The 25656-nt window shown below is 42.4% G+C and overlaps 2 protein-coding genes across 10 annotated transcripts; both read left to right on the forward strand.

Annotated features, from left to right (window-relative positions):
* The first annotated feature begins 16 nt into the window (after positions 1 to 16).
* DENR (density regulated re-initiation and release factor) lies at positions 17 to 8206 on the forward strand. Its single transcript, XM_087754326.1, has 8 exons — positions 17 to 156; positions 1395 to 1509; positions 2495 to 2514; positions 2796 to 2880; positions 3534 to 3620; positions 5710 to 5826; positions 6915 to 7054; positions 7855 to 8206. The coding sequence occupies exons 2-8, from the start codon at positions 1404 to 1406 to the stop codon at positions 7897 to 7899; spliced, it is 600 nt and encodes a 199-aa protein (XP_087610452.1). The 5' UTR covers positions 17 to 156; positions 1395 to 1403; the 3' UTR covers positions 7900 to 8206.
* Positions 8207 to 8343: 137 nt separating this feature from the next.
* On the forward strand, positions 8344 to 25449 carry CCDC62 (coiled-coil domain containing 62). Of its 9 annotated transcripts, XR_015704018.1 has the most exons (16): positions 8875 to 9190; positions 9469 to 9642; positions 9888 to 10080; positions 10687 to 10853; positions 11609 to 11710; positions 12051 to 12222; positions 12308 to 12409; positions 13571 to 13659; positions 14623 to 14723; positions 15334 to 16083; positions 19880 to 20057; positions 20683 to 20814; positions 22472 to 22564; positions 23200 to 23522; positions 24706 to 24804; positions 25072 to 25449. XR_015704018.1 is itself a non-coding variant. In XM_087754322.1 (14 exons), the coding sequence occupies exons 2-13, from the start codon at positions 9607 to 9609 to the stop codon at positions 22556 to 22558; spliced, it is 2109 nt and encodes a 702-aa protein (XP_087610448.1). In that variant the 5' UTR covers positions 8344 to 8441; positions 9469 to 9606; the 3' UTR covers positions 22559 to 22564; positions 24706 to 25449. The 9 variants fall into 9 exon arrangements, 4 of the variants coding, with proteins under 4 accessions (XP_087610448.1, XP_087610449.1, XP_087610447.1 ...); XR_015704020.1 differs by having other exon boundaries at positions 8872 to 9190; positions 22451 to 22564; positions 24706 to 25449; XR_015704016.1 differs by having other exon boundaries at positions 24706 to 25449.
* The last annotated feature ends 207 nt before the right edge of the window (positions 25450 to 25656 follow it).

The raw sequence follows: 25656 nt of genomic DNA on the forward strand, positions 1-25656 counted from the left end.
CAGGCTGCGCGGTCTCCGGCGGCGCGCGGCTCTCGCGAGACGGCGGCGGCGCTGCTGGGGTGGGCGCACGTGCCGCGCGGTGTGGGAGCCGCCGCCGCCGCCGGAGGAGGAGGAGGAGGAGGAGCTGCCGCCGCCGCGGCCTGAGGGGCCTCCCCGGTAACGCCATGCCGCTGCCGCCCCTGGGCTCCCCCGCCCCTTTCTGCGGGAGCCGCGCTCCGCCGCCGCCCCGTCCCAGCGGCGGGCGGCCTCCCCCCGTGGCTACCGGCATCCTTCCCCCAGCTCCGGCACCCTCCCTCTCCGCCGGTCCTGCGGCTCTGCCTGCCCTCGCAGCGATCCCCCTCGCCGCTCTTATCTCAGCATCCTCCCCCCTCGGGTACCGGCGCCTTCCCTTCCCTCAGCCCCGGCGCCCTCCCCGCCCTGCGAGCCCGCCTCTCCTCAGGGACCCGGCGCCCTCCCTTCCCTGGGCTCTGCCCGCCGTCCCACCATGCCTGATCCCCATCACGTCTGGTGCCCCAGCACCCTTCCCCCCGACCTGCCCTCGCTTTTACCCCCTGCTGCCCAGCACCCTCCCTCCCCCAGACGGGATCTCCATGGGCACCCCAGCATCCTTCCCCTCACCTCTGCCGCCTTTCCCTGCCGTCCCCCTCCCGCCAACCCCCCAACCTCTGGCGCCCTGGGCACTTTCCCTCACCTCTCCTCCCTGCCCCGGCACAGCTTGTGCAGCATCCTGGCTCTGGGTCTGCCGCACACACATCCTGCTTGCTGCCATGATCCTGGGCGGCTTCTTAGGCATTGCAAACCCCTTCCCTGTTGACTCCTGTTTTCTAAGCCCCCTGCCTGGAAATGTATGCGTGTAAACCATTATTAATCGTGTTAGCGGGTTGTTTGGTTTGCTTGTTTTGTGGTGGTTGGGTTTTTTTGCCAATGTCCCAGGATCAGGTTGCAACTCTTCAGGCACTGATTTAAATGACGCCTTTTCTTTGCTAGTATACTGGCAGTACCTCCCCCTGCTCCCCTGTTGCACCTGCTGTTCGGATGCCACTGATTTAACATGATACTTCACATTTTGCTTAACCCAGTATGTTCTGTAATTCCATGTGTTGCTCTCACAGATCTTTGTTCATTTTACACTTCATTTTGTGGCACTTTTGTTTTTTTCCCCTTATGTGCTAGAATTCCATACTGCTTGGTATCTTTTGCAGGCATTTTCCTCGTATTTTTTCATTATTTCTTGACTCCTATTTTTTTCCTCCCTGATCTCTCCTGCTCTTCTTACAATTGTACCTCTTTTCTCTGGGATTCATCAGTCTCTGGGATTCCTGTTGAGCTGGGAAAAATGTGAATAACTTTAACTCAGAACTTAGCTCCCGATTCTTTCGTTCTGTGACCTCCAGGCTTGTGACATGGCCACAGATGTAGCTGAGCCTGTGGTCCCTGACTGCAGAGGAGACGTAAGGAGCGGTGCCAGGTCAGATGCTGACTATCCTCTTCGGGTTCTCTACTGCGGAGGCAAGTGCTGAAGGGGCAGTTGTCCACGATTCTTACAATGTGCTGGTTGTGAGGGCAGCCTAGAAAGAACAAGAGAAGCGGAGATTTTCTTTTGGTCAGCTTTTATTGAGAAGCTATGCCACGGTCAGCTTGACCTTTCTGATTGTCTTTCTGAAATAGCTTGTGTTGTGTATTTTATCTAGAGCATTTTTGGTGAAATGTAGGGGTCTTCCCTCTGAGAGACGGAGGTACTAACAGCTTTCTGTGTGTAAAAGTTAATTAGTGGGGGTGGCGCTCAGATTGTGAACTGTTGAGCAGAGATCTCTTCCTGCAGAAAGCCAGTAAAGCCTTTAGCACAGAAAACGCCTCTGAGCATTAGTATGACAATAAGAAATAAAGTTAGAATTAATGAAATTATTCTTTACTCATTACATTTGTAGTTATGTGGGTGAAATTTAAAGGGAAGTAAATCATCTTGGCCGGTATGGCTTTTAGATAGGTATGTTATTTTGCTTTGGGCTTGAATACAGTTGCAGGGGATTAGGAAGGAATCCCCGTTGTGTGTGAAAGTCTGCACAGTTGGTTTGGGTTTGTTCTGGGGCCGAGCCCCTCTTCTGGACGTTGGCGGCTCTGGAAAAAGGAAAGCTAACCAAATCACGTTGTCATTTATTAGGTATTTCTTTTGCCTCGGGTAGAACTGGTGTTTCTTTCTGTAACTTTTCCCAAAGCTGTAGGCATCTCCTTCCCTTCCTTCATTGACTGACTGCTCTTGCTGTGATAGTTTTATCCTAATGCAGAGCGTGTGAGCAAATGACTAGTGAGAGAAAAATTAAAATGTGGAGTGGTATCAATAAAGTAATCTTTTTGAGTCAATGTGTTATAACCAGAAGTTATGACGTAAGAAGCCATCTCTAACTTTAAAATACCATTTTGAATTTAATGCTAAGGCTCTCAGTGGAGAACTTTTTTTTGTAATCTTTTTTTTTTTTTTTCCTTCTTTCTCCAGTCTGTTCATTGCCAACAGAGGTGAGTTAATTTTTTTGTTGTCCGAGTTTCTTCCTTTTGTCTTATGATTCCTGTGGTGATTCTTTCTGATCTTTCCTGTGTTTTCTTAATTGTGGCAGTTCTGTGCTTCAGCCACTGTCCTCTTTAGGGTGACACGAGGTTTCTTATGTGCTGGTATGGTCTTGGTATTCACTCATCTTAAGGAGAAATGGCCAAGCTTAATAGCGAATATATTTTGGTGTATTTGTGACGTATTTTGTAGTTACTCTGCTAACAACATTCATATGACCTTTCTTCTCTAGTACTGCGAATACATGCCTGATGTGACTAAATGCAGACAATGGTTAGAAAAGAATTTTCCAGATGAGTTTGCAAAACTTACCGTAGGTAAGAATCTTTTCTGTTTTCTAATTGATATGTGCCCTTAGACATACTCAGAAATCTTTGAGCTTGTCCAAGTCTCATCTCTTCCCTTTTCCCACTGTATCAAGTGTGAACGTTGATCATTTTCTTAGGGGTCTGCCATGCTTTTGAATGCTGTGAAAATATGTTTGATAACGTCAGAAAACACTGAATAAAGAAGGTGTAGTTTCAATAATAATGTTGGAGCTTTAAGGTTCCTACTGTAACCAGTCATCCATGCACTTATTTTCCATCAAAGTTAGTTTATCGGATTTTATGTCTGCCGTACTGTGGATGGCTGGAGGAAAGGTCATTAATAATAGGGAATTTGTCGATTTGCATTTGGAATTTCAATATTAACACTGTCATTAATTTCTGTCTCTCTGTGGAAGTGATGTGAAGAGACTGTATTGAAATTGTAACTATCTTTGAGCTCAGGCTTTTCTGAAGTCTAATTTGCATAAGTACTATAACGAAGATGTAACACGCATCAGTCAAGGGGCTGCTGCACTTCAGCAAAGAGTTTATGGATTTAGCAAAATATCACTGTACCTTGCTTCCTGTTCCTGTAAGGCTGTGGTTGTCTGACCCCTAATTTGTTCTCTTTCTTCTCCCGACTCCTTTCTGATGTATTTAAGAAAATTCACCTAAACAGGAAGCTGGGGTTGGAGAAGGCCAAGGAACTGCGGGAGGAGAAGAAGAAGAGAAGAAGAAGCAAAAGAGAGGCAAGGTCTAAATAGTTGATTGTGGTACTGATGTATGAGCAGTTTGAGGCATCCCTTTCTCACCTGCTGGTCTGGACTGTGGCACGGATTCCTTGCATTTTGGTTGTTAGCTATGCTTTGACTCTGCACAAAAGATACCGAATATCTTTCTTCTGGTGGTAGCAGAGTTAGTGCGGTGATATGCTGATGAAAGAATTGGATAGTAGTGCTAGCAAGTGAAAGATGACCTGCATCATGTGTCTCATTGCTATTGCGCTTATTCAGGGAGTAATTCTTCTCAACCTAAAATCAGCTGGCATGCCTCCCGGAATACTTGTTTCTGCCCTGTTTAACAGCAGTTTATAGGTTGCTTGCAGAGTAGAACAAAGACTGCTTTCCTCTATTAATGCCTCATGACATTGCTTTTGCCTTTTTTCGTTGCACCCCTCCTCTGTATTCATGTAACAGGCTTTGGTTGTATGCTTTTAACGCTGTCACCTATGTTTCCATTAACAGCTATGTCTTTTCCCAGCAATACTAGTGATAAACATTTTCAAAAACCAACTTTGGAAGACAGAAAATATATGAAACAATTTAAATGCACTTTTATCTTCTATCGTTGGAGTTCTTTCTGTTTAATTAACATATTTTCCACCTTAAATCAGAATGCTGGGGTGGTTAATATGCATTTGCCTGTGAAGCGTCAGTTGTGTCTGTAGTGCTTCAGAAAGTATGGTTAATAGCCCAGTAAGATTCAGATTTTAAGCCACGTATCACTGCAGATGTTTTATTTTTGTGTCTTGGTAACCAGTTATGTTTACCTTGTCAGTAGGCTATGTGTAGTCACAGCAGTAATTTATGTTTTGTAGCTTGGATGCTTTTCCCAGAGACTTCAGGACATTTTCTTTCAACATTAGTTTATTTGTGTGGGGTGTATGGTTAGCTTTCAGTCTGGTTTTTGTTTTTAAAATTATAGTGTTTAAAATATTTAGGGATTTTCTCCTAGAATCTAAAGTTTCATGAAAACTTACAGTATGGTGTTAAGTATGATGGTCTAAGATTGACCGTAAGAGAGAGGGTGAGGAAAAACAAGCAAAAACTTACTAAGGCACTGCAGAAATTTACTGAAGAAATTTTAAGGCAGAAATTTACTGTCTTAAATTATCGGATACCAATATATAGTAATGTAGAATTGAAAGTGCTGCATGTTAGAAAAAGAACTAGTCACAAGGGGTCAGTTTGCTTGTCATAAATTCCTTAGGTTTTCATGCTGAGAAGGCTCGAGAATATGAAACTTTGGTTACCCTGGAGTAACTTGATGACTGTGTACAAAGTTAACGTAGATCTTAATCTGACTTGAAGAATCCTAATGAGTGGAATATATCTTTTGCATGCTTTACTCAGACTCATAAATGCCTGATATGTGAAGTGTTCCCTCAGGTTGGCCTAGAAACAGTAAGAAAGAAGATGTTAAATCATGTGGAAGTTTGGCAGTCGACTACTGTAGCTGGCTTCTGTTTCAGAGGCGTGGCGTTTTCTGCTAGCTCATGTATAGATATTTCATACTGGGGTCGTGCATGGAGATCTAGAACTTAACCTGCTGTTTAACCCAGCAGCCTGAGTAGGCACATCCTCATGGCCTCAGTAAACGGACACGAGTAAGTTGCCTTGCCTCGGACACAAACCCTAAGGATGTTAAAGTCATGAAAAACGTTAAAGTAACAGTTTGTTCCTAGGATTAGAACCAAAGAACAATTCCCGAAAGAGGTGTTAAATGTAGACCAAATGCAGTGATTAATAAAGTGTGGGGAAAACCCCTTTTTTGATAATTGTAGCGGGGTTCTGCTGTGCAAGCTGTACTTGAATGCACATTTGACATGCATATATTGTTATTTCTTGTAATATTGCGCTTTGATGACATGGGACCTTTCTTAATAATACAAAAACTGAATGTGAGACAATGTGCAAAATATATTTTTGTTTACCAACACAGATGGGGAGATAACAGTTTCTTTGTTTATAGGGATGAAATCTGACCTTATGTGCTTTTTTCTTTGATTAAGGGTGACAACATTTCACTAATTATGTAACCCTATACTCTGTTTTAAAGGTGGAAGAGGTCAGATAAAACAGAAAAAGAAGACTGTACCACAGAAAGTTACAATAGCTAAAATTCCTAGAGCAAAGAAAAAATATGTCACAAGAGTATGTGGCCTTGCAACATTTGGTGAGTTGACTTTTGTTATGTCGTTTTTGTTGGGTTTAGATGTGCTTGCCTTTAACCGTGTATTTCTTCTGATTGCATTACACTGAGTGATCCGCTTCCATTTGTGCGAGGTGAAAGTCCCACGGTGCTTTTAGCAGTTCCAAAGCATGCCAAAGGTACACTGAATTCCCTCAGTGATAAATTATTAAAGTCCTTATTTCCACGGTGTTTGCAAACAGAGTTACAGGTTTTTTTGAAACAGGGCTTCCCATAGCAGTCCACTTGTTAGACTTCAGAGTAGTCTATTGTCTTTAGTTATAAAAATGTTTATTTTCAAAAAGATGCTCATTTCCATCAAACCTGTAAATATGTTATTGGCAATTATTTTTACCTATTCTTGAGACTGACTAAGTACGGCTTTAACTGCCTTTCTAGTAGGGCAGTCAAATTATTACCAAAGTCAAATTATTACCAAACAGTGCTGTCCTACATGGCTTTGGTTCAGCTGCAAACAGCCCCTTGGTGTTTATAACAACATCTTACTTCATATATTGATCACAAATTCTGTTAAAAAGGTAAGTTTTAACCTTGGTTGTGTTAACAAGATATGTTGCATATTTCCTGCATGAGAGTATCATCAGTTTTCTTGAGGGATCAGCGATATGCACTAGCTCGATCTGAACTGGCTACGGATCTTTGTGCTGGAAGCCAATCTCAAAAATTGCTGGGACATCTTTCTGAAAAGAACATGCCGAAGCACTTCTGTGGAGAAACTTGTTCAGTAACTATGGAAGTTATTCAGAACTGGAGGTGCTTTTTAACAAGTTGTGCATGTGCTTTTCTGGTGAGTGCGTGTAGCATGGACCTGCGTAAACAGAACGTGTAGAGGACATTCAGCGATTTTTACCTTGAAGAGTTTGCTAGATTTGTAGAGTCAGTTGTTTTGTATGTAAACAACAGACTTTTGCTTGCAATGGAAACTGTAGCAAAGCTTTAACTGTGAACTGCCGGTAGTTTTTCAAGAGTTAAAACAAGATTTTGGTTTTAAGCTTGAGAAAATACTTGTATGAAATGACCGTACTTCAACTGTCCCATTTTCCCATCAACAGAAATTGATCTTAAGGAAGCACAAAGGTTCTTTGCTCAGAAATTTTCCTGCGGTGCCTCAGTAACAGGAGAAGACGAAATCATCATTCAGGGGGATTTTACAGATGACATTATTGATGTAATCCAGGAGAAGTGGCCTGAGGTAATAAACCCTTTCTTCTGTCAGAACTCTAGTTTTCCACAGTAGCCTGGGACTTTCCAATGATTTTGAAGAAGGGTTTCATCTTTGGCAGCACCGATTGTTGAGCAAAAATAAAAGAGGAGTTGCTGCATTCCCACCTATGAATGACTAGGTTAAGGAGTGATTAAACGTGAAGTCAAATGTTGCTTCCGTTGTCCAAGAGACACTACCTCCCTAAACATGTAGTGCTGTTCCTGTGGATGCTACGGTGAGGAAGGCATGTCGGAAAAAGTCCAGCTGTCAAATATCTGTGGCTTCTTTGTGACCACTTCTCAATGGTGAATGCCGAAGTATTCTGACATTGCCATCCTATTTTTCAAAATCTCTTAAAATATTGCAAAATTAAAAAAAAAAAAAAAAAAAAAAAACCAACAAAAAAACCAAACCAAACCAAAACCACCCACTTGTGCTTCAGAAGAAGAGGTTAGCTAGTTTTGGGTTGGACTGAAATGTTGAAGGTCGAGAGGTTTGGTTGTGCTGCTGTCATCGCAGGCGCTTTCTTTGACTCTCCCTTGTCCTGGTGTGTCCTGATCGTAGTTCTTTCCGAAATAACTCCGTAGCCTTGTCTTTATCCTGAGCCCCAGAGGTTCAGCTGTGTCCTGTAGGCACATGTCACTTGCGCGGAATTTGCAGCAGGGAATCCCAGATGGTGCTGTGTACTCCTCCCACGCTTCATTACGTGTACAGTGGTGAATATTGAGCGAGACGTAAGAAGAAAATATACCTAATATGCTGTGTTTTGGCCTTTTTTTTCCCCTTAGGTGGATGATGATAGCATTGAAGATCTTGGAGAAGTCAAGAAGTGACAGTGAAAGACTACCTTTATTTAATTACATGGTTATAAATGATGTAGCCAAAGTGAGGCTTCTAAATCCGTTTGCTCTGCAGTGAAACTGTGGAGCACCCGTATCCTTGGCATTTTCACTGCTCTGTATAGGCTGCTTGGTTTTTTGTTGTGATATTTGCCAAAGTTAAATTGGGATTTTATCATGCTTACGCATGAAGTAGATTTAAATAAAATTACTGTTCCTCACTGAATACAGTTTCTGTTTTCTTTACAGCTACTGTCCTCTAACAATCTTACAGGAAAGTAATAAAGTCATTAAAAACTTATTTTTCATCTGCTGTCCTTTCTGCTGAAGTTAAGCGAATACGGCGTGTGGCTTATGTACAGAAACTCGTACCTCTCATTTACCTGCATAAAATCTTAGAAATCAGAATGGAACAAACATTCTAAAGGTAAAGGAAGATGAATCCTGAAGCAGTCAGGCGGTTGGACTAGATGATCGTTGTAGATCCCTTCCAACTCAACGATTTCATTCCCTTAAGTGGAAACACTGAGGAACGTGTGAGTACGTCTGAAACGTTCAGCCTGTTTTCGTAATTCCAAACGCTCTCCTAACCCTGCTGGCTTCCTAGGTGAGGCAATTTTAGTGCCTTTTGTGTTTTTAGCATACTGCTAGTTCAAGAATGGTAGCAATTAGCACCACTTTTGTGTTTGTTTCCACAAGCTGTGTTCAGGCAGCGGGTGAGGTGGGGTCCAGCTGCGCAGCTCTGCTCTCCGCACCTGCAGCCACCAGCTTCCACCTGGTGCTTTGTATTTCACTGCTCCGTTTCATAACCTGAAATGCTCCCTGGTGGCAGAGTCCTGGAACTGACGTCCTGTCCCTGTAAAACGTAGATGAGGTCAAACCCAAGGGGGTGACGCGTTGTACGCCCTGTCCTGGACTGGTGAAGTTCCTTTTTTCCCTGATTTTTGTTTATAAGCCGATGGGTTTAGTTGAGAATGGCGTTATCTAACGAGATAGCCGTATCTCTGTAGTTGTTCCATTTAAAAGCTGAGCAGGGTAGGTACCGCCGTCCTGTAACATCCAGTCTGATTCTTACTCGTCTCCTATTAACAACATCATTAATTATCTCGTTTTCCCAGGCAGCTCCAGCCCCGCCGGCCGAGCGCGGCCTCCGGCGGGCGCGGGACTCGAACCCGCAAGCCCACCGCTGCGGGGGGGCGGGGCTTCTGCCTAACGGCCGTCCGAGGTGGCCACTCAACGGCTGGCGGGGGCGGGGCGCCGCCGTGACGTCAGGGCGAGGGCGCCGGTGGGTTTGGCGGGGGGCGCGGAGTAACGGGCGGGAGCGGCGGGGCTGAGGGGGAGGAGAAGGCCCCCAGGGGCGGGGGGCCGCTCCGCCGTGCGGAGGGGCACGGGGGACCGGCAAGCCTGCCCCATCAGCGGCCGGCGGAGGGGGGGGGGGGCCGCTCGCCCGAGCTGGGGCACCTCAGGGCCCTCCTCAGGCCTCGGCGCCCGGGGGAGGCCGCAGGGCCGTGCCCCCCCCCCCCCCCCTCACTTCTCAACGGCTCGCGTTTGTCATTCCTGCAGGGTTGTCGGGTCAGAAGGAGTCTCGGCGGGTAACCATGTAGTGCTTAAAACAGAGGCAGCCTCCATGCTGAGCGTGACAGTCATACATCGTTACCCGTATCCAGTAATGCCTGGTAGCGCTCTGCTCCCCGGTCCCCTATGAATTCATCACTGCCGCGTTCTGCTTTGCCCCAGGTAAACAAATGAAAGTACAGTTAACAAACGGAGCGCTCTATTTTTAACCTGAAAGTATTAATTGTACCGCTAACGATTTCGGCCAAGGACCACAGGTGGTACCACAAGCATGAGGAACTTTTTGGAATGGTCTCTCTTTATAATATAAAAATATTGTAGCTTTAATTAAAACCTCGAGTTTATTATCAGAGAATTTATCGCTGCTTCTTTATGTTGAAATGTGTTCCATGTGTTACCTTTTATAGAAACTTAGCCCAAGCCTTGACAACAGCACCATTCAGAAACAGAGGCAAGAACTCCAGCTCTTAATTGCAGAACTGAAAGATCGTGATAGGGAGCTCAATGACATGGTTGCAGTGCATCAGAGACAGCTTCTAGCCTGGGAAGATGACCGGCAAAAAATACTGACTTTAGCAGAACGATGCAACTTACTGAACAGTAAGTATTGTGTGTATAAAGAATAAGACCTTGGTCTTTTAAGTACGTTCAGGTGCTTAGACCCCTCAATAACAGTTTTGCATCATACAAGGAACGTTTCCTGCCCTTCAGCCTTAAATTTGGTTTCTTCTGAGATCAAAACTTCCACAATGGTACTAAAGTGATCTGATCTTGAAGGGGGTATGATAATCAGATAGGTCTTTCTTGTTTGAATATGTAAATTGCTTCTGTGGATTCCTTAAAAAAAATCTGATTAAATAAATGTGAGGGAAGGGAACAGTTTGTAACCATGCTGGTGTACTGCAGAGCCCTGTGCCCTGAGGTTCTGCTGCACAGCTCTGACATCATCAGCAAGCCACCCAGCTCGTCACCTGGCAGCTCTGAACAGTCTTGTTTGACAGCCTAGTACAGAGGTCACCACAGAGCTCGCATTCCATCTGACCTGGGTAGCTAGGGAATCCTGCTTCAGAGTATGCAATGCGAGCATCTTGTTTCTGAATCGCGTGATTTTAAAACACTGGACTAAATTACTTCTGAATTTTAAAAAAATTGCACGACAGTATCTGAGCTGTTTTCTCACAGATACTTTGTCTCCTTTCTTTTCAGATGAGCTGAACAAGAGAAATGAAATTATAAAATCACTGACTAAAAGGTTAAAGTTCTTAGAATCTCAGCAGAATGACAGTAAGATAACATTTGAAAATACACAACAGAAGTTTAAAGAGCTGTCTCAAAAAGTAACAGATGCAACTGTTCACTGTCAGGCTCTGGAGGTAGGAGTTGAGTAACAGTCTGAGTTTGCAGTCCATGCGTGTACAGAATGCCAGTGGCATTTCTGAGTTTCACCAGTGAATATTTCATATTAAGGCTCTTGAGTTGCATTTGTCTTTTACTACAGTAAGGTTAGATTAAGCTATAGCTCTGATTCGTTGGGAAAAAAGAAAAAGGGCAAAAAAGCTTTCCTAAGCTAGGATTTGGAGTTTGCCGTTTGTTGGCTTAGTTTTGGGGAACGCTGCTCAGAACCAACTTGCCTCCAAAAACGTCAGGCACTGTGACTGCCAAAGGCAGAACAGTACTGGTGCTTGCTTGGGAAGTTCCAGAAAGTTTTATTTACAGCTTTGATTACTATGATGAACCGTAACATTCTGAAAACGGTTTAAGGATATGAAAATAATTTATATTCAAGGGTTCTAGATTTTGTAAAGTGATTTGGCAATGATGTGTTTATTGGGATAATTTTTTCCCCCATATGCAATACAGTAAAGCAGTTCTGTGCGCCTTCATCTGTCTAATCGGCTTGACTTAAGACATGCAGGATATTAAGATCCTTGATTGCAAGCGAGTTTGGTTGTAACGAATTGGGGAGCAAGTTTTACTCCAGTCTTCTTTTCTCCAGATCCTCGCAGCTTGCTCAGAATCCCACGTTGCCATTCATAATGTTTAAATAAAGTCATGCACACAGTTACTGGAAAACTAGTAACTTTGAATCACTGAAGTAGTAGCTGACACTCTTCTTTCTGTTCACTAGGAGAAAAATCAAAGTCTCCACTGCTCAGTTTTGGAACTGTCTGCTAAAACAGGCCAGCTGCAAGCGAGAGAACAGGAGCTTCTTACTATGCTTAAGCTGAAGGTAACATCTGTCGTCTCATCAGGCAGTAAATGTGGTCAAACTGCAGTGCAGTTATTGGTGACTGTACTGCAGCGGTTTAGTCACCGTTGATCTCACTGCTGTTTAATTCTTAGGCTTGTTTGAGAAGGGAAAAGTGGTCAACAAACAATAAACTCGTTTATTTTCATAAACAAGCTTGTTTCCTGGCTTTGAATTTTGTTTTATTTTTTTTTCCTCAAGAGCTCAGAAGAAAATCTGTGAAGTAGCTATAACTACTGCAATAAGATGTACTGTTGTTTTGTCAAAATCCATACATGAAGATAAAACAATAATCAAGAATACATTCTATTTCGTATTTCAGGACGAGGTTATACTTGAAACAACTGATCACATTACTGAGTTTACATCTAAATTCAAAAAGCTGGGAAGTGCATTGCATGCAGCAAAGACGGAGGAATGCAGTCTCAACAAAGAAAAGCAAGACCTCAAACTGAGACTGAAAGAACTAATACTTGAAACAAATAAGCTGAAAGGTAAATGTTTATACTGGGCACCTATTTCAGTACAGACCAGCATGATTCCTTTTCATTCTGGGAAATACTACATTTTGTTTTAAAGATGACCTCTGTGAAAAGATGAAGGAAAATAATAAGCAGCAGGAAGAAATCATTCACCTCCGACAAGAAAATGGCTGCTTGAGGAATGAGCTCACACTTATTGGTAAGTGCGGGCAGTTGGCTTTTCATGCCTTAGCTTTCATCAACTCAGAGACTTCTAGACAACAACAGTTCACTAATATCTGTGAAGGCGGCAGCTTCTTATCTACCTTTCTTGCAGTTTAATAAAGGTATATGCCTTTTTGTGTCATTCTTCTATGAAAGCAATATCTAGGGCTTCCGCAGGAACAGTTTATAAAATCTTGTGAAAGCACAGAGTTCACCGATATGATTACGCACGGAGGAATGAATGGCTCAGAGGATTCTCTCTTGAAAATTTTTGAGACTTTCATGTCTCCTGTGGTATTAATACAATAAAGGGGAGGTGCCATTCTCCCTTCTGACATAGGTGGCATAGAAAATGGTGATCTACTGAAAAGAAGCCACGTGCAAAACCTAACGCTTGGGCCCTGTGAAGCTGGCAGCCCATTTGCTCTTTCCAGTGTTTGTATGGAAGAAGTGTGTTTACAAAATCACTTTTTCTCTTGTTTTTCATTAACTGATGGATTTGGTTTAGACAGTTTAAAATGCAGGATTTGGTAAACTGCAACTTGCTATCTGTTGATAGCTTCGCTTTGGTTTTGGGTGGAGAGAAACTCTTCTTTATTGCAGCAGCTAGGAAAGGCAGGCTGATTGTTGCTGCAGTGTTCTTCCAGACAAGCAATATACCTTGACAGATGAGGCGACCAAAGATGTCCTCTGCTGTGAAATGATTTACTTGACTCTCACTTTTTATCTGCCGTTACCTTTGCCAAATATTGATCCCACGTCTCGTTATTTTAAAAACAATAGTAATGGGAAGTATTTCCCAGCACTTCTCGGTACAAGGCATGAATTAGAATTAATTACTGAATTTCCTTTCCATGGAAGAATGTTAACATGAGAAAGTAAAATAAATCAGTCAATGAAGTAGAATATTGCTGCTAGTAAAATAAAGCTAGGTACTGGTGAAAAGTCCGAGGAAAATACTTGATCTGTTTAGTTGTCGTACGGTTTTTGTGCTTTCCCTATTTGCAGGGGAAACAGATCCTGTTGATCTTAAGAAAATGCTTGTGTTTTGGTTAGGTACCTGTTTCTACTGCTACAGACACACGTGTTAAAAAATGTGCTTGCTTTGTGTCTGTTCACTTCAAGTAATTAAAACATTGTCTATGTTTTGAAACAGTTGAGAAAGCAAAGAGAAAGGATCAGCTTCTTCAGTTTGCCAAGTCGAAACAAGCACGGACGGACACAGAGCTATCAAGTTTGCGACAGGTACAACCCTAATTGTATTTCTGCTTTGAGATTACGAAGGCATTTTTCAATAACATCAAATCTGCATGGAACACTAGAAAAAAGTTCGATCTAGCTATTCTAGATCTAACAAATCAGATTTGCTGTTTCTGCCTTGCTGGAAACCCTACAGAATGTCGATTTTTTTTGTTGTTAAAATTAAAAACCCCTGGTACAAATCCTTGTAATTACGTGTGCTTTTTGCCTTTTTTGTATAATTGTATTTACTCGGTCCTACAATGAGTAAATACCACCCTCATGGCAGTAAAGTTGGGGCACCCTGTTGAGATAACAGGTCGTCTGTGCGTGTGTACAACCAGAGAGCGCTAGGCTCGGGAAGTCACATGAAGGGCGGTGGGAATGGGGCAGGCTGCCTCGCACACATGCCCAAGGTGAACTCACGCAGCGTAAAGGGGCATGGTGTACTGAAAGATCTGTTTTTCAAGAGAGACTTAAACCCAGTGTTTTCACCTGCACTCATTGAGGTTCTCAAGGCATGTTCAATTTTTTTTAATTGCAAATAATTGATATGTGTTATCTTCTACATTAGCTTTACAAAAAATCCCCTGCCGTGAAAGCCAAATACCATCGTCATTGTTCCATGTCCTGTAATTCTGCATAACTTTGAACAACATAATAACAACATGTATGAAATATCAGATAACAATAATGATATTGTATTTATGGTTCAACGTGGTTCCGTTTTAGGAGACCACTGCAGTCTTCCAATAGAAATACTGTTTATTGCTGCAAAACATTATTTTCCTAAATACACGTAGAGATGGCCCCTTAGATTTGGAAGGCTTTGGCTATAGTTTGACTACAGGTATTGGTTTATAAAAATGTTTCGAGGATATTTTTGGAAGACAAGCAATGTGTTAGTACCGGATGACAATGTTCCTGCACTGCAGACTTTCACTAATGCACGTTACTATCTTTAAACAGATCTACGTAAAACAGCAGCGTGACTTGCAATTTCTTCATGTTAATTTGGAGAGCTCTCAGGAATTAAGGCAAAAGCATGAAAAGACAGCACATGAAAGGAGGTAAAGTAGGGTTTTTTTTCTCCTTTTTTTCTTTTCCTAGTAGTTTGCTCTCAAAGACAGACTTCACTGTTCAGCCACAGCTAACATCCTAAGAGAGATGTGTGTTGTGTCAAGATGGCTTTGCTGGACTCAACCACAAACGTCCAGTGAAGTTGTTGTCAGATACCTTTTTTAACTTGGTCAGGAGACACCATGAGTATCAGTCGCAGAATAAAGTGTTGTATGCAGGCCAGACAGTTAATGATTTTTTTAAAAAATGGAATAGTCTGGTGGTAGGGGTGTTAAATCTGGCCCGCTACTACTTTTGTTTAAAAATCAAGGTTTATGTTGCTTTCAGATAAGGAAATTGGTGCACACCCTGGCGGTTCAGACAGGATCACCACACTATATAAAACATGAGGGAGCTCTCAGACTGATTTTGGAGAGTAACAGCCAAAGCTGGGCAGAATTCTGTCGTGTTTTGGCAGGATACAGCTGCCTGTTGATATATGAACTACCGCAGAACCATGGCTGCAGCCTTTGGTTAATGTGTAGCTTTAACTTTGAGTACAGTTATGTATGCTCTTTAAATGCAGTATTTCTGACTGTTTTTTTTATCATGCCATTGTAGCATAGATATGGCATTCTCTGCCCCTGAAAGTAACAGCGAGACAGACACGGTTAGGACTGAGGGCACCCACGGAATATGCGAGGAGTGCGGAACTGCACAAGTTCCAAAACGTAGGGTAAAAACCACCTCTGAGATGCGTGAAGTAGATAATAGACTGTTACTGAATGCATCAGACTCGGAGGAAACTACCTCAGCATACTTAAACCGGTGTCAAAAAGTTGTGAAAGTCTTGGCTGTCCTTCCGGAAGAAGAAGAAAAGCAGGATGTTGCATTAAGCTCTGATGAGCTAGGCAGCAAAGTATTTTGTGAGGCAAACAACACAAGGCCATTGAGAAACAGGGAAATTTCTGAGAATGGAGTGGAAAGCAGAGACCAACAAACCCTTGAGCCATCTTTACCTGAATATGAGCATTGGCTTAACGTCAGTTCTTGTGTAGATTCGCAAAGTACTTTGATCCAGAACACCGTCGCGTCTGACAAAACTGATAATGAAAATAAAACCTGGGAAGAGAGAACTGGAATTCTGTTTGGCCAAAAAAGCAGAGAGACTCCTGTTGCAATTCACAAATCTGAATCTGATTCCTGTAATAATAACTTCATCATAAAAAAAGATGCATGGTGGAAGCCAGTATCAGATCTGGAATGGCTGAAGATTTTCAAACCCATAAAAGGAGATGGAAGTGTATGGCATGGAAAAGACTGCAGCTGTCTCCAGACTGCACAAGAGATGAAATGTGCCAGCTCAAAAAGGTTATGTGCTTGTTACATTTAAGAAATAGATAGGTACAAGCTGGAGTTATGTAGAAACTTGGGTGTACAAGCTCTCAATAATTTTTATTATCTTAAGTGATGTTTAAAGTAACTGCCGTTTTAACATTAGTCTGCCAACTTGAAAAGTAGTAAATTTAAATAAGTTAAAATAGCTCTAAGGTATCATGATTCTATTTTTATGCATTTATTTTTTCGCATCTCTTATCCCCAAGAGCTGCGTGGGTAGGAGAAGCTGCAATACCACATAACTTGCCAAATAAACTCATTGAGAAAAATGCAGATTTTAAGTCATCTGATTTTTTGAAATCACCAATGTTGGCTGTAAATCTGGTGGGTAAAATATGTTCTGACCGGGGTTGGGCTTCTGCAGTGATGTTTTTGTAAGGCAAGAAACAAACCTAGATTTTTGTGATGCTTTAGTGACTGTGTTATTTCTGTTAAGAAATCACACGGTGGCTGGGCAAGAATGTAGGGCACGGCTCTTCCACACAGGCAGCTTTCCTCACTCAGGGCAAGAAAATGAGATGGCAAGATTTAAAGGACAGCAATCTGTCCGCTCTCCAGTGCGTCCTTGTTCATGGGACTCGATCCCTGTGTTTATATTGGGGGAGGAGAAAAGGACGTGTGGTTGGGGGTGAGCAGAATGAGGTTCCTAATGCTGAGAACTGTCGGAAAAATACTCAGGTGTCTTAGTGGTATTGGAAGGCATCCGAGATAGAAATGCTGCTTCGCATTTATAGAAGTGGTTTTATGCCTGCACAAGCAAGGGCATTCAGAGCTGTCGTTTTCTGTGCATTTGTTGTGTTAGTTCCTCTATTTCCTTTCAAAAAATGGACTGACTGACCAGCTCTATTTTAGAAGGATTTCTGAAGTTTTACAGAGATTTCATTGCTGCCTTTTAGACAGAGGAGTAGCTTTTCAGCTGGTAGTTTGACAAGTACAGTAAATGAACAGCTGTTTAAACCTGCTAAGAATTTTAGCCTGCAAGTCTGCCCAACATCCAAACAAATTAATGTTATGGAATGGAAATACCTGATGTACCTATGCTTCCATTCTGTGTTGCTTTTAAAATAAAAATATTCTAGAAACAGTCAGTGAGACAGACCTGCTCAGAAACAAGGTGAATGGGCAGCCATTGAAAAAGAACGCTGTCCCGGCACGTTCCCACACAGCTTAGCTGAGCTTCACGCTCTGTGAGGACTCTCTCTAGTTTTCCACCGTCCATAAATGATTAAAAAGACTCCATTCCCCTTATGTCTACCCTGACCTTTCTTATCTACTCCCACAGCAGCACAAATGACACACTGCCATCCCTCCAAATCTCTTTTGAGGCTGAATCGTGAAAACTGCTTTCACTTTTTGTCTTGTCCTTAAGGGGATTTTAGGGGAAAAGGAACAAATTCAACCCAGGTAATGCGGATAGAGCAGATATCCTTCAGTAAGGGAGGGCTGCTCTACCCATTTGGGATTTGCTGCTGAGCTACCAAGTTTTCTTGATGTCTCACATGTGGTCCTAGGAGCCCTGCTAACTGGGGAGGGATTGACTCAGTGCAAATCCCAGACTCTCTGCTTTCCAGCCTCTGCTGATTCTGATGTGCCACCAAATAAATCCTCGCCCCATAAACGGGAGGAAGGCAGTAGTGTTGCAGTCTTCAGTGTGGGCTTCTTGTTAAGGCATTAATGGTGGAGACCAAACACAACGTTCCTTCTGGGACTTGAATCTGGATCCTCCAGTTTTCCATTGCTGGCTTCGTAGTGCTGATGATGTATTTTGTGTATAGGGAAGGGTGCTGGCACCTCCCTGTCAGCCCAGCAAATATTTTTGACATGAGTTCTTGAATTCTGGAACAGCCAACAAGAAGGCTATTAACGCAGTCAAATACCTTAGCCAACTGCAAGAGTGATTGTGAAATACCGTAGTGCAGGAATCGTTTCTGTTTGCTCTGACTTAGTGACTTCGTTTATGTTGGACCAACATTTGCTGCCTTTGGATTTTTATCTCAATTCTGGTTTTAAAGATGGAGCGTCAGCAGTTAACTTGTTCAGTCTGCTCCTGCTGGACTAAGCCACCCCTTCCTTGAGCCGTCTCCCTGCCTCCAAATCAGACCTGTTTTCCCCCTTCCCTCCCAACCTGTGTATCCTTCAAAACTAGCTGCGCTCATGGCATTTCCTCACGTCCCCTGCTTCTAGACTGCTACAGCTTGTTCCCTCACATCTCTCCAGAGCCTTGCCTTGTCCGAAGCTCACAAAGACGAGCTCTTCTCTCTTAAAAGCCTCTTGTATCCCATTGTTCTACAAGAGAAGTGAAATGAGACGCAGCAGACGGTTCTGAGCTGGTGTCTCTCACAAGGGCTTTTTCTTAGATTGAACGTCACTTAAAAATAAACCTTTTTGTAACAGTCTTGCCAGGTACAGAATGTGTTGTATCTAAAGAGTATTTAACGAAATGTTGTAAATTAGAAGACAGTATTTTCTTTAAAATATACGTATTTTTTAGTTATTTACCCTACCCAGGCAGCGCTAGCACTGTGCTTCTGTTTTGTTCAGAAGTGTGATGAATACAGAAATGTTTTATTTGGGGAGATGGTCGCTATTGTGTTTACTTTTTAAAAACTGTATGAAGTGGAAATTAGCAGTTGAAAATGAAATTCACTGCACAGCTTGTAACTGCTAGCAGAAACCAAGCCGCAGACACCACTCAGTGCTGTGTGAAAACGTGGCACTGGGGACAGGGGATCCCAGGGGAAGAGGGCTTAGTTAGGGCGATCAAGATAATTTCTAATATGCTACAGCTTTTATTAGTTCTAGTCTTAATTTGTGATTAATTGGTGTTGGAGCTCAGTGAGGGATGTGGTACATTTTGATAAAATCGTGATTTAAGGAATTGAAATTGAGAACCGTTTTTCTCTAGGGTAGGCTATAATGAAGTTAACTTTTAGGGTGGGAAAGGTGTAAGAGAAAAGTTTCAATCATTTGACACGCATATTAAGAGCTAAAGACCTGTTGTAGTAGGACAAGCTTGGGATGGCTGTGAGTCGGCGTTTGGACAGTAATAATCTGCTGGGTATGATTTGTTGCTTTAACTGTCATTTGAATTGCTTTTCAGACATTCCTAAATACACTCAGATATACCCAGTGCTAAATTAATATTTTGTTTTGCTTTAAAACCTAGGGGAAAATGTATGCCAATAGATCTCATGCTTCAACTCCCCACTGAAATGGTAGTCAGGCAACTGAGTTTTGGGTTTAGTCACAGTTTGCCTGAACAGCACTTTACTGTTTGCTGCTGTATTTAAAAATAAATAAAATAAAGCGTCTCTGGGAAAGCTCTCCTGTGATCTCTGAAGTGAGATGATGACTTTAAAAGACTGTGAAATTCCCTTGAAAAGTACACCTACAAATATTAATTTGCCTAATCGTTGATAAAAAAAAAAAAGGGAGTAGGGTATGAGAGAAGAAAGAGTACTGGAGTATTGGGAGGAACTAGATACTGCCTTTTGTGTGATCTTTGCAAGGTTAAATAGATACTCAAGCACATGGTAATGTAGCTGTTCTTGAAACTGGTTGAATGTCAAACTGTTATCCTCAGAGGATGACACTGATCTAATGAAGCTGTTAAACATGGGAACCACTCTGAGTAGCAGAGTAATCTCATGTGCTTGATGGTTTTCTTGGCTCAGGGCCCATGATTACTGATGTTGTCCCATGATTTTCCTTTGAAAGTTTAAAAAGAATGGTGATACTGTTTCTGGCAATGTCTTAATTTTTTTAACAGTGAAGAAAATGTGGATCTGAATTCTTTTCACATGGATTCTCCCTGTTTGACATCCACCCAGAAAGGAGACAGGCCTCAGAGATGTGAGAAATTCTCTGATGAAGACTTCCCTCTGGAGATCAATGACCTTTCAGTGACCAAGCCAACAAACAGATGCTGCAGTGCTACCGTGGACCAAGTCAGTATTTTATTGCAGAACGTACTTCATTAATTTTAAGGGGAATTGTGACTGATGGTGGGAAGGCGAATGCCTGCGGGCGTGGAAGAACAAGGGACTCGAATGATGAGACAGCAGGCTTAAAGCAAAGGTGGTAAAATATTTTTTCAAAATAATTCCTTGTTGTCTCAATATGTCTTGGACAGCATAAGTGAGCTTAAAAAAAAAAAGCAAGCTTTTGAAATGAAAGGCTTTAGGATAATGGATGCCGGCTAATTGGTAATTCCAGTAAAGCACAATATCTGAGTACACTTGGACGCAGTTATTAGAAGCTATTGGACACTGTTCTGAGTGGTTTTCCCTCTTTCTCATGTCTCTGTTTATTCTCCCCTTTATCACTGAAATACTGCTGTTGTGTGCGCTACGTATCCATGCATGCGAAGATCTGTTAAAAAGCTGACACTAGGAAAGACCTCTGTGTTTAGCAGAAATACCAGCATTTAGACAGTCTGGAGCAGTGTTATGTTGTAGTATTTTGAACTGAGACATTTCAAAATGAAAGTGATGATTCTTGGTATGTTATAATCCTTTGACATATTCCAAAAAGATCACTTCATAACTTTGGCTCACTTTCTGTCTCCTGCAGGACACCAGTTCCCCTGTAAGCAAGCTGCAGCATGCGTTGGCCGAGTCTCGACAGATGGTTGCTGATCTGGAGCTTAGCACTCTCCTCCACGCGAGCCCTCGCTGCAGTCCAAACAGCAGCAGCATTAATACGGTATATATTACTCCTCTATGACTAGATTTAGGTGGCCGGAAAGAGTGATTGTGAACATCCTTTCACTTACGCTTGACTTGTGCTATGACATTATAAACAATATCCTCCTCACGCTTTGCTAAAGAGCAAATTCCTGCATGCCTTAGCATGAAGTACTTGAATTTTTTTTGTAGGATGCTTTACGGCTCCTCAGGGTCATGACAGGATTTTACTTTTGCATGTGTCTAAACAGATGGAAGGAAGAAGTCATTTTGAAGCAAGCTGTAGGAGGTCTAGCAAAAAGTGAACAGAAGTATGGCTTACATTCAGAACTGGTTTATTACGCTAGGTATATTTGCGGAAAGGAGGACAGTATAGGAAATAGGTGATATATAGAATAGTTTTGTATATGAATTTAAGCCAGACTCTCAGCTTAAATAACTTTAGAGTTTTTGTGGGTTAATAGTTCCTTCATTGCAGGGTCAGAGAACATACTCAATGGTCAAAGAAAATAACCTGTTTGTAGCTGTCATGGCAATTTATTTTAGGAGCATGAATGCTGATAGGGAGTTTCTGCCTTGAGTATGTGGCAATAGGAGTAATTGGAGAAGGGGGCACTTGTTTGTTTTCATAAATAGCCTTAAGAATTTCTACCTTGTTTGGCAACGAGATTGTACCACTTGTCACTAGAAGTGAGTAGCCTGGTGCTGATATGTATCACAAAGGGAGAATTTAGGCTTTTGGTTTTAAAGCAGACTCCTAACGAGAAGGCTGCATGCTGAAGCCTCGGCTTTCTCCTGAAAGGTATTACCTCTCTCTAAAAATGTTGCATTCCTCATATCCTTAGATGACTTGACCAGAACAATGTTACTGTAAGTAACAGACAAAGCAATTTTGATAACATTCAGAACCATAAAACCTTAACTGTGCTGGCACTGACTGACAGAGTTGAAGGTTGTGTGCCAGCGTTTGCATAAACTGAAAGGATATTTTGTTCAGAAGTTCATCTGCAGGATTTCATTCAGTGTGAAAGACAGCAGCAGTGTAGTCTTTTCCAAAGACTGTCTTGTAGGAGGGATTCCTGAAAAGCTCTCTGCAAAACAGTGGTTGCTTGTGGCTCCTGCCCAGCCCCATCAGCTGTCTGGCTCCTGCTTACTGGTTGGCACGTCACAGCTCGGCTGAGCCGGCTGTCCTTTAGTGGTGAGCATGACTCTGCTTTATAACCTGATTCTGCATTTTGGAGCTTGGAAATTGGCTTCTCGTTCGGAACAGTTGCTTTAGTGGATAGAAAGTAAAGCAGGCTCGTGTTTACTGGCAGGGGTACCTTCTGAACCACATCTGTAGAACTTTGATCTACTTTCAGAGCAGTTCTGGGCAAAAACTCGTCAAGCGTGTTTTAGTTAATCTATGCAGGCCAGCTAATCTGTGCTTAAAACCAGGTTTACCCGAGGCTGTTTTAAACTGCGCTTTAAAACATAATATATATCAAATATAACCCTTAGAATTTAATCAGTAAGAATTTGTACCTGTTGGATTCTGTGCCCTGCTTGGGGGAGGGAGGAGAAGAGGGAATTAAAAAGTGTATTCTTGCTGCTCGCCAGTTTGAACCTGGCAGCTCTGTAATTTTTGTTGTCTGCGTTCTTTGATTTCCACGTAGTGTTTTTGCATTACAATATAGACAACAGAACTTGCAGAAGCTCTTCACAGAACCCAGTTATCTGCTGCAGAAGAAAGAGATGCTAAGCTTCCATTCTTTTCTTTATGATGTTCTGTGAGTATGAAGGGGTTCTCAACTGGATTTTTTTGGGGGGGTTTGATTTTTTTGGTTTCCCTCTTTATAAATGCATCTGCAATATTGACACAAGGCTATGGACTTCTGAGATGACTACGGACATGGTTTAATGATGGACTTGGTAGTGTTAGGTTTACGGTTGGACTCCATGGTCTTAAAGGTCTTTTCCACCCTAAATGATTCTATGATTCTATGAGCCTGGCACAAGATTCTAAGTGCACTGCTCTGAATGCATTTCCAATAACACTCTTGTGAGTACTGCAACAGCAAACAGATACTAAGGCAGCAAGTAATTCCTTCAGTCAAATAATTAAACGTTCCTCAAGCGTGCTCCTCATCCTCTGGGCAGTCAGATCTCGCAGCTCCATTCCCGAGTACCTGCACGCCGCTTATTGTAGTTAAAGTCCTTCTGTGTGTTACAGATAACAGGATCAAGGATATGAACATTGTTGAATAAGAGATTGGGAAATGTTTTTCAGCGCCACAGCCAAGGGCCTTTTTAGCATATTGTTCCTGGGCTCAGAGCTCCAAAAGTAGAATGTATTGAATAGAGCTGTTTCAGAATATAAAAACCAGCCTTGCCCATAGCAGATTGTTTTTTCTTTTTGAATCAGGAAATTTCTCACTCTGATTATTTGTTCTACTAATGTGAATTGGATGCTTGCAATAGGCACCGTGTTGTCTGGTTCTGAGGACAAAAGAGTAACCAGATATGGTTAAAATAGCAAACGCCACATGAAACCGACTAAGAACTAGCAAGAATGGGGGGAAAAATCAACAAAAAAAGAAATTGTCCGGTGCCGACACAACCCAAGCGCATGTCTGCAGAGGGAAGTTACTACACAGCAAGCTGGAGCGTGAAGCTGTGTGGCACTGGATTTCCCATGCTGATCAACTTGGATCGAGTGGGGAGCTGGTGCTCCGTTCTTCTCTCTCGGTATATTCAAACTGCAGTCCCTGAGCCGTGTCTCCCCTGCGGAGCTAAACCCTCTGTGCCCCTGGGGAGCGGTGTTGCACCCTCATGTTCTGCTGGTTCTGCATTAATTCTGGAGACACTAAGTCTTCTTCCAAAATAAGTTGGGTCTGCTTAGCGCACGCTAATGGGGCTCTCATAGGAAATGGCTGCTGAGTAGCTGGAATGCTGTACCTTACTCTGCTGTAATGTTCCTGCGCAGAGATCTCTTCCTTTCCTAAAAAGAGCCCTAAGGTAAAAAAAGCGGGAGGTTTTATAGATTGAAGCCAGCACGGTGACTTGCATCCTGAAACTACTGATGTTAAAAAGTTTCAGGAGCAAATCCCCAAAACTGCTGAGCACCATGCTGATACAGCAAAGCGGTAAGCGTACGCTTAGCCTCCAGAAATAATCTCATTTGCTTCAAGTGAGAAAGAACTGGTGGAACAAACGTACCCACAGTTCCCCGTAGATCCATGACACGAAGTAGCGACTGTGCAAGTCACTGGCTGATGCACAATTCTTATTTTCTTTGACTATTAAAAGGCACTGAATGACTGCGACCAGTTAATCCAAAGCAGCTTTTGCAGAGTTGATAGCAGGTCCAGCAATAACTAATGTTTGTGCAATTCCGTAGAGAGAAGTGATTGAATGTATTTTGGTTGGGTGTTTGTTTGTTTTTTTTAATCGCTTTGAAATCATTTGAGGGCAGATGCCCTGACAAACATTAGGTTAATTTCCTAACTAGCTGACAGTGATTTAGCCATTTTCATCAGTCAGTTGTTTTTCCTTTCGAGAGAGATTGGGTGGGGGAGAGTTGAAGAACAAAGGAGGAAAGCAATGAGTAAAGGGGTATATTTAGTTTTGGACACCATAGCATGTGCCACTGCTCATAAACTGACTCAGTGGCTGGCCGAGGGCACAAAGATCGCTGCTTTTTGCAAAACAAGCTGGAAATTTTTATTTCATAACGCTCCAGTGGTGTCCCTGAGACTGTTGTCTTTCTGTGAAGTGCTTTGTTTACCTTCCTCCTCTTCATATTTTTACTCAATGTTTTTATCGTCTGCAGCATGAAAATGTATATAGTAAATTGACATATATGTGATTGCTTCATATATTTTAGAGGAAATGTTCCTGCATTTTAATAAAAATCTTTAATTTTCTGCAGTGGATGAAGAAGCTTCCAATATAGAATTAATTTTGAGGACTGAAGATCATCAACCCGTCGGCTACAATGGAAAGTTACCTGATTTTTTTCCATGGTTTTGTGAGTGTTTGAAAGACTCTCAAGTGGCAAAAAGATGTGACTATGCGGGAATATGTTTTATTTTAAAATAAAACCTAGAATTATGCCAAGATTAACAAAACTTTTTATAGCTGAGAGCTCAGGTTAAATACTAGCTTGTTTTTTAAGAATCTTAAGCATGTAATTGTTATGACATAGGAACTATTTTTCTTACCTTTTTTTTTATGGTGGCTCAGAAATATTTATAGAGTATGACACAGCCAAGCATTCTTTTTTTTTTTTTTTTAGTTTATTGTTTTTCTTCTGGACTTCTTGCCGTGTAGAGAGAGATGAATAATGTTTATAGGAAGTTCCCAGTTCGTGTTGTAACCAGGAACTGCCTCCGACATTGTTGAAATGGGAGAGTGGCACTCACAAGATGGGCAAAGCACCACTTCCCCAGTCAGCAGCGATTTATTCTAACAAAAGCTTTATGGCAAGATGGGGTGCGTGTACGGGCTCTGTTAGCGCTGTACGGCAGCAGCCAAGCATAATGTGACCGGCTTTTCAGCATTTAAACTGGTTTTATCTTGGACTATTGGGCAAGACGTGTTCCGTTATCACAATTTGAACTTATTTTTTAACTGAAAGATCAAAGAAGCTAATAAAGGCGATACCTTTGCTGTATCTTTCTTGCGTATTTAGCACACTGTCCAACACATTTAGGACTTAATTTTTGAGGGTTCTCTGGGACGTAGGACACCAACTGCCGGAGACACGAGTGGGCCGCTCGGTCGCGTGCGGTTTGTGAGCGGTTTGGGACACCGGTGCCGAGTCCGCCCCGCTGAGCGCTGCGCCAGCGTTTCTCCTGCGTGGGGGCAGCTCAACGGTGGG

The sequence above is a fragment of the Nipponia nippon genome, unplaced genomic scaffold (assembly GCF_047370975.1).
Source record: "Nipponia nippon isolate SJK-2023a ecotype South Korea unplaced genomic scaffold, ASM4737097v1 scaffold_18, whole genome shotgun sequence".
Taxonomy (NCBI): domain Eukaryota; kingdom Metazoa; phylum Chordata; class Aves; order Pelecaniformes; family Threskiornithidae; genus Nipponia; species Nipponia nippon.

Excerpts from the sequence above, each read along its gene's own strand:
- DENR (XM_087754326.1), top strand. The coding sequence starts at position 1,404 with ATGGCCACAGATGTAGCTGAGCCTGTGGTCCCTGACTGCAGAGGAGAC. Across the intron at positions 2,881-3,533 it reads GTTTGCAAAACTTACCGTAG|AAAATTCACCTAAACAGGAA; the intron begins GTAAGAATCTTT and ends GATGTATTTAAG. Across the intron at positions 7,055-7,854 it reads TCCAGGAGAAGTGGCCTGAG|GTGGATGATGATAGCATTGA; the intron begins GTAATAAACCCT and ends TTTTCCCCTTAG.
- CCDC62 (XM_087754322.1), top strand. The coding sequence starts at position 9,607 with ATGAATTCATCACTGCCGCGTTCTGCTTTGCCCCAG. Across the intron at positions 10,081-10,686 it reads ACGATGCAACTTACTGAACA|ATGAGCTGAACAAGAGAAAT; the intron begins GTAAGTATTGTG and ends CTTTCTTTTCAG. Across the intron at positions 20,815-22,471 it reads ACAGCAGCAGCATTAATACG|ACAACAGAACTTGCAGAAGC; the intron begins GTATATATTACT and ends ATTACAATATAG.